Raw genomic sequence first — 8367 nt, 5'->3', positions numbered from 1 at the left:
CCAAACTTATCTTGAGTCTATGTTGCCGTGGTGTCGACTTTCTGGAACCTTACGCCTAGTTCAAGTGTTCAACAAGACAGCCACCCTAGGTTTTGATTTGATTTCCTCTCTGCACTTGCTCCTGACAAGATTAATCATTGATTTTAAACTGATGATGAACAGGGACAAAATCTGGCTCATATATGTATGGACTATTTTGCTTTCTTTTTTCTGCATGCAGGACATCCGATTCTACAGGTTGCTTTGATCAGTCCTAATGGTAGCAGAGATGGTCAGTTCTGCACTAGCCCAGGAGGCTGTTAACCAAGTCTTATCGAGAATCAAGGATGTTTATGAGGAAAAGTTAGATGCAAAGGAGCACATAGAGAGGATGGAGATGGCACACATCAAGCTAGAAGCCGCCCTTGCACTACCGGAAACCGGCACTTTGTCGAGTGCCGGAAGCTTTGCCGAGTGTATTTTATCGGGCACTCGGCAAAGATGGCTTTGCCGAGTGTTTTTTTCGGCACTCGGTAAAGATGGCTTTGCCGAGTGTTTTTTTTTGCACTCGGCAAAGATGTATTTTGCCGAGTGCCATTTTTCGGCACTCGGCAAAATGCGTCTTTGCCCAGTGCCTTTTTTCTGGCACTCGGCAAAGATGTATTTTGCCGAGTGCCATTTTTTGGCACTCAGCAAAATACGTCTTTGCCGAGTGTCTTTTTTTTGGCACTCGACAAAGAGGCATTTTGCCGAGTGCCATTTTCTTGGCACTCGGCAAAATACGTCTTTGCCGAGTGCCTTTTTTTGGCACTCGGCAAAGAGGTATTTTGCCATGTGCATTTTTTTTCCCTCGTCAAATTATTTTTTCAGAGCAATTTTTGAGGCCCGAAATGAATTCAAATGAAAACTTTTCAACTACAAAGTTGCATAACTTCTCAAGATCTACAAAGTTTATTTTGGTTATTTCTTCATTTGACAAAACGACAATAATGTTGTTCATAAAATCTACATCTCTCTCATGTCTCATATTAGTTTCATGAAAGTAGAAGATGAATATATAAGATTTGTGAATAATGTTACTACCACTATGTCGGATCAAGACACTATAGAGAGTATGATCACATTTAAGATTGATAGCCGTACTATAAAGAGGGGAAATCTTTGGCTAAATGGTTTATCGAGTGCCACTAGGTGATATGATTCTTGCATATACATTTAGGAACCTAGTGTGCTAACTTTGACCCTTGTAAAATGCTTTGAAAAATGCTAATACACGAGCACACAAGTTCTACACACTGTGGTTAGCAACTTGGAAGCAAGGGTGAAGAGGTTGAGGACTTAGAAAAAGAAAAGGAGGAGAAAGTCCTTGACCGGATGCTGTAGTCGAGGTGGACCTGTGCATCTGGTCAATTATAGTCGATGGTGTGAAGTTGGCCGAGAGTGCCGAGGTCAGACCAGACGTTGCGACCTGACTCTGGGACAGAGTCTGGTCACGCGATCTAGAGAAGGAGTGGCGTGGCCTTTGCGACCGAACGCTGGTAGCAGAGTGAAATCGGATGCGCAGGGCCTGCGTCAGTTCAAGGCTGACGCACGCTGATGCCAGCGCGTTGTGTGAGCGCCAGTGAGGACCAAATGCTAGGCGCATTATGTCAACGATGATTGGACACGTCGGGTTAGTAAAAAATGGCTCTAGAACCTCTCTATACTCGATCGGACGCCACGTTATGGTGAGTCCGATTGTTTCTAACTATGAGTCCGGTCATTACTTAAGATGCGAGCAATCGGGACTTGACCGTTGAGATCGGGTGGTTACGCTTGAACGCAGGGGGCCATGTGGCGGCAGATGCGCGACCGAACGCTGGCACGCGTGTCTGGTCAGCACACAGAACCCCCTCCTCTGATCCTAACGGCTCTATTTGTTTGAGGAGGTCTATAAATAGTGTTTGGCCAGCTTGGGGCTTACTCTCCTGGCACTTTGACATACTTGACATCCTTGTGAGCCTAAGCAAACACCTCCCACTCATCGCCATCATTGATTTATCATCATAGTGAGATTGGGAGTGATTCCAAGTGTATTTACTTGAGTGATTGCATCTAGTGGCACTTGGGGATTGTTGTGGCTGTGGATTTCTTGTTTCTCTTGGTGGTTGCGGTCACCTAGACGGCTTGGAGCAGCGGAGGAGCTTCGGCGTGTGTTGGTGATTGTTCGTGGCTGGCTCCGGTGATTGTGAAGGGTCTTGCACCTTCCTCAGCGAAGAGCTGCAAGGTAGCTCTAGTAAATTGCTCGTGTCATTGAGTTACCTCACTTGAGGGTAGGTTCTTGCAGTGTCCATTTGTTGGATGAGGTTCGTGCAACACCTCTTAGACGTCGAACCACCAAGTGTTGGTCGATACAACGGGGACTAGCATGCCAGCAAGCACGTGAACCTCGAGAGAAAATTCTTGTGTCTCCTTTGTATTTGGATTTCTCCCGGTGATTGTTTGGCTTCATCTTGTGATTGGTTCATTCCTCGACACGGCGGTATAATCACCCTACTCACTCCATTACTTTCTAGTAAACTAGTTGTAGTAAGCTCTTTAGTGTACCTAGTTTTGAGAGCTTGCTTTGTAGCTTAGTTTCATCTAGTGGAGCTCTTTAGTGTAGCCTTATTGAGAGCTCTTAGTGAGTAGTGACTTAGCTCTTCAGTGTGCCTAGTGATCATAGCAACTAGAATTGTTGGGATATGTGGCTTGCAACCCTTGTAGAGCTAGAGCAAATTGCATTACGCCGTTTGTCATACTAATCGATTGATCTAGTGGTTTTGTAGAGTTTTAAATAGGCTATTCACCCCCTCTAGCTATATTAGGACCTTTCAGCTTCACAACAAAACTAAATGTCGCACCAGAATTAATACCAGGATGCTGAGTAAAGCCTCGAAGTACCCAACGAGCTTTGTAATGATCAAGCGTACCATCAAGATGTAACTTGTGCCTGTAAACCCACTTCCCTATAACAATATTGGTGCCATGTGGGGTAGGAACAAGATCCTAAGTGTGGTTGGCTTGAAGGGTGGTGAATTCTTCTTGCATAGCATCACGCAAATTTGGATCTGCCAAAGCACTACAGTAGGTTCTCGGAATTGGAGACAACATTGTTGCTTGTAGATTTATAATATGTTTCTGGGTTGGTGAAAACCTTGCTTGCCGCAAGTGACCATGACATGGTCATTCACCATGGGCAAGATGGGTACCGCACCGTGTGGAAGTGGGGCGGTATGAGCAGATGGGCCAGCGGCAGCTGAAGAATTAGCGCCAGCGCCCGCAGGCCCAGTGCCCGCATGAGAGCCCATCGCTGTTGTGAGCGCCCCGTGAATAGAGGCCGGAAATTCCGGGCCTGGAGCGTCCATGGTCCCTCAATTTTCATTAATCTCATGTGGGTTTATATAGAGAGTACATGGTGGGATACAAAGAGGTAGAAAATAAAGAGACCAAAACTCTTGATATACTAACAAACTCTTGATATGCCAACAATATATTTTATGATTTGTTATCATTTATCATTGTTTGGTCTAGAACCGACAATGATACTAGGTTGAGCCCCAGTAGTGATGGGCAAATCTGGTGTAGTGAACACTACTACATGAGGTCATGACTATAATTGGCAAACCTAGCATATTGAACACTACAACATTATTGGTTTTTAGAAGGGGCCTAGTGAACACTACTACATGAGGCCCTGACAGTACTGAGCAAATCTGGCGTAGTGAACACTGCTAGTCTGCTACATTATTGGTTTTTAGAGGAGGCCGTTGCAGGTTTATGGTACCCCGTCTCTAGACAATGGTCATTGCTAAGGAGACATAACAAAGGCAGGCGTGAATGTCCACCTCTGTAAATAGAAAAAAAGATTGACCTACCAGCACGGGTGCCACCCGTCACCTCTCCCTAGGCCACGCCTCACTGTCGCACCTCGACAAGTCCTCGGCCGGGCCTTCTACAGATACGTGCCACACCACCGCGCCTTAACTCGCCCTCAATATATATAGGCCATCTCTAGATCCCTGCCACATGCGCCCTACCTCGTCACGTCCTTGGCCGAGCCACCTCCTAATCTGTGCCGCTGCAGTTCGCCCTTTGCCAACCCACCTCCCACACCTCACCCTTGGCCGGGCATGAGACGCACCGCCATGGCTCGCCTTTAGCCAAGCCTCCTCTAGATCCACAGCACGAAGGAGGCGAAGAGAAGGTAGGGAAGGGAAGGGGCGGTGAGGAGAGAGAGAGAGAGAGAGAGAGAGAGAGAGGGGGGGGGGAGACCACTTTTTGATTTGAATTCGTTTAGGGCCTCAAACAAGCAATTTACTCTCAGTTTAGTATAATATATGAGGATAGATAATGGAATTTAGACACAAGTGACAGTGTAGTGCAGTGGTAGAGCAGCAGACACGCGAGGGAGAGGTCGTGAGTTCGAATCCCACTGGCCGCGTTAGCCATGAATTTTGCTCAAAAAATGCAGCGACTTCGATGGCCGATGGCGCTGGACGGTGGCGGCCTTCCCCGAAATTTTTTCTTGCTATTATTTTTGGGTTTTTTTCGCATTTTCATTTTGCCGAGTGCTTTTTCGACACTCGGCAAAGCCTTTGCCGAGTGCCCGACAAAAAGCACTCGGCAAAGGCTTCTTTGCCGATTAATTCTTTGCCGAGTGCCCTTTGCCGAGTGCGACACTCGACAAAGCCTTTGTCGAGTGTATTTCGGGCTTTGCCGAGTGCCGCAGACACTCGGCAAAGTGCCAGTTTCCCGTAGTGACTGAGACATCCCACAAGTGGAACATCAGCAGCGCGCCACTGCTGCGCTGGCAGAGCAAGCTTCAAATATTTCAAATGACCTCGGATGGAGAAAAGCCTAAAACTAAAGTTGTAGTCTCGAAAAGTTATAAAACTTCGTAGTTGCCAACTTTTTCATTTGAATTCGTTTAGGATGAAGATAAAACGAGGAGGACGAATATCCCAAATAGATATAAGTGTGTTATAGATTGAGTGGTTAGGGGACAAACGCGCGAGGCGTGCGGTCGTGCACGTTTTTCGCACAAATAGTTGCGTGACTTGCGACGGCGCGCCGTGTGCGTGGCTGTCAGGTCTCCCGAGATTGAAAAATTTTGTTATTTATTGGCCTAAACTTGCGATTTCTGGACAATGATTTGTACACATGGCTTAAAGTGCAGCCGCCTCTACAAATCTATTTTTAGAGATGGCTAGACAACCACCTCTACAAATCGTTCATTTATAGAAACGAAAGAGCATAGGCGGCTGGGCCAACCACCTCTATTGGGGCATCCCAGCCGCCACTGAAGACATTTTTTTGTAGTAGTGGCAACTATAGCACAGGCGTTATATGACTCATGTAATAGTGATATTGCCAATATCATAGCCGAAGTATATTTTTTGGGTAACAACATGATACATGTACATACTTATATTCTACGTTTATTAGTCCACCGTCGACAAGATTGCTTGGTCATGTGTATTGGATTCTAGCGCGCAATGGGACATGCTGCCCACACCCGACGTGTTCCTAGTTAACTTCCATGGGCGTGTCTATATATATCAGTCCACTCTGGCGGTCTCCGCGATTTGTTCTGTACAGTACATCAACCATCTTCAGTCACTCTTGCGGTCTTCACGATGTGACCCATACATCAACCTCACTGCTACTTTGCCCTCTACATCACATAATTGTCTTTTCCCTCTATTCAAAGTCCTCCTGCATGCGTATCACTCTTGATAATTTTTCCACAATGTCCCTCTCACGAATGAAGTACCTCTCAATATGTATGGTCACAACTGGCCGGGTTGGGCAGGATAGATTCCCCAACTCTTGTGTCTTAGTTGCTGTGGTGTCGACTTTCTGAGACCCTACAACTAGTGCAAGTGTTCAACCAAACCAGGTTTTGATTTCCTCTCCGCACTTGCAGTTTTCAGGATCAATCGTAGATTTTAGACTGATGAACAGGGACAATCTGACTCATATATGTATGCAATGTTTTGCTTTCTTTTTGTGCATGCAGGACAACCGATTCTACAGGTTGCTCTGATCAATCTTAATGGCAGCAGAGATGGTCAGTTCTGCACTGGCCCAGGAGGCTGTTAACGAAGTCTTATCAAGAATCAAGGAGGGTTATGCGGAGAAGTCAGATGCAAAGGAGCACATAGAGAGGATGGAGATGGCGCACATCAAGCTAGAAGCCGCCCTTGAGACATCCCACAAGTGGAACATCAGCAGCGCGCCACTGCTGCGCTGGCAGAGCAAGCTTAAGCGTGCCACACAGGAGTGCGACCGCACTTTGCGTCGGTGCAGGCAGCGATTGCAAGACGAGGAAGAAGTGAAACAAGGGCTACAGAGCTCCTCCTTTCCTAAAAGGGTTGCTCATACTGCCATGTCATTTGTTTCGTCAATGTTTAGCAGCGGTATCGATGAAGAGCTAAGAGGATCCACCGCCGTCCGGTGATTTGAGCGGTTTGCTGATGGTGCGAGCGAGTTCTTGAGGTACATCGAGCTTGGTGGCACACCATGCACATACATATTCTCCGTGCCTCTTATACGCCATCTTCTCGCTGGCAAAGGAGCAAAGTATTGCTTTGTTCATGGGGGCCAACATCTCTCACTTATTCTGCAGCCCTTTAGTTCACCCAACAATGGGATGGAGGGTAGCCTAATATTCATACTTGAAGATGGCAATGCCCCGGAGAATAATTTCATTCTTGCCCTCAGCTTACGGCTCTCTGAGAGTACTGACATAGTTGGGGTTGCAATCAGATGCTTGCAGCGTTTCATACCGTACTTGAACTCAACGGCCGAGATTGTGAAGACAAAGCTAACCCAGGTACCAATGCAAGACTTGTGCTGGGTGTTCGATGGTTATACAGTTTATGGCTATGATGAACAACGGAACAATCTTCACACCATGTGTTCCAAATGGTTTCGACGAAACCTATTTTGTTGTCAACAACAGGACCATCCTCACGTTCAGAGCCCCGCTTCAGAATCATTACCAAGTGATATATACTTGGAACCTATTATCCAAGTGTTTCTGCTAGGACAGGTCGCACTGTCAGCTGGCAACAACAGGCAGAGGACAATTGTCGATGGTGAAAGCCAAAAAAGCCACACGAGAGACTTTCCATATCTGAAACTTGGAGCACACTTCTGGCCTCATGCCTCTTCTGAAGATTTGCCACCTGCTGTCGGTGGGTCAGCATTAGAGATAATCAACGATGAAGCCAAACAACATGGCATGTATCCAAACATTTCCTTCGAACAGCTGGGTGAGATCACGAGACCAAAAGCAGTAGATTGCCTTCGCAGGAATGTGGCAGCTACCTTGTATCAGATGCTGTGGAAATCCAAGCATGGCAGCGCATACTTTCGGGTCGAGAAGACCTCATGCAGAGCAACCACTAGGATAGACAAAGTTGGAAAATGTCGTAAGCAACGGAGGGACAAGAAGGTTCCGGTTCAGGGATGGACAAGTGGTAACAATGAGTTCATTGTCTCATGGATTGCGCATGCGCCTGCCCAATTGCAGGGCTCAGTCATCGACTACTGGATTCAGAAAGAAAAGCAGTCAGCACCACCGTTATTATTGAAAACTAATGGCTGCACCCGTGATTGTCCAATCATGCTATCGTCTTTGCAAGATCACAGATATTTGGCTTGGAAGCTCAAGTTGTCCAGCACGTTCAATCCCTGAACGATTTCCACTTGCTCGTACTACCTTGATGTAAATAAAGTTCAACTATTGTTTGTGTTGCAAACATAAGATTATATAGGGTTGACCTATAAAATGTACTTCCTTCTCATTCCAAATTATAAGTTGTTGAGCCTTTTCTAGGTACGTAGCTTTTGCTAGATACTTAGATATACATTATGTCTAAATATTTAGAAAAGTTTATAATTTAGAATAGAGGGAGTAATAACTATTTTGGGGTAGACATTCAGTTCTAACCGAACTTTCAGTCCGGTTTATTTGTTTTCGTTAATTTTGGATTTTGGAGAATATAAGAGCGAGAGTTATGCCAGAGAACCAACAACTGATGGTTTGGGTACCCAAACATTTTTTTTTATGAAACTGGATGGGTTTGCTGATAGGACCCGAGGTCCTACCGGAGTTGCTGCGGAGGTTGTAGGGATGGAAGAGGGAGGGCGAGGTTTGATCTCTCGGCGACAGCATGGTGCCATGGCGGCGAGAGGAAGAGGCGGCGGTTGCTTGCTGCTGCTGCCCTAGGGCTGTGCGTGAGAGAAGGCAGCAAGGAGTCACGTACGTAGCCCTTGGCCCTTGAGGCCAGGCAAATAATGTTTGCCTTCCTTGCCTTCTCCAATAAGTGTTAACAGATATATAGCCTATCTATAAATCCT

The 8367-nt window shown here is 46.3% G+C and overlaps 1 protein-coding gene across 1 annotated transcript; it reads left to right on the top strand.

Annotated features, from left to right (window-relative positions):
• Positions 1 to 5829: 5829 nt before the first annotated feature.
• On the top strand, positions 5830 to 7997 carry LOC136490138 (uncharacterized). Its single transcript, XM_066486621.1, has 2 exons — positions 5830 to 5899; positions 6020 to 7997. The coding sequence occupies exon 2, from the start codon at positions 6653 to 6655 to the stop codon at positions 7700 to 7702; it is 1050 nt and encodes a 349-aa protein (XP_066342718.1). The 5' UTR covers positions 5830 to 5899; positions 6020 to 6652; the 3' UTR covers positions 7703 to 7997.
• The last annotated feature ends 370 nt before the right edge of the window (positions 7998 to 8367 follow it).

Source organism: Miscanthus floridulus, chromosome 10 (genome assembly GCF_019320115.1).
Source record: "Miscanthus floridulus cultivar M001 chromosome 10, ASM1932011v1, whole genome shotgun sequence".
Lineage (NCBI taxonomy): Eukaryota > Viridiplantae > Streptophyta > Magnoliopsida > Poales > Poaceae > Miscanthus > Miscanthus floridulus.
This window is presented reverse-complemented; position numbering and strand designations above follow the sequence as displayed.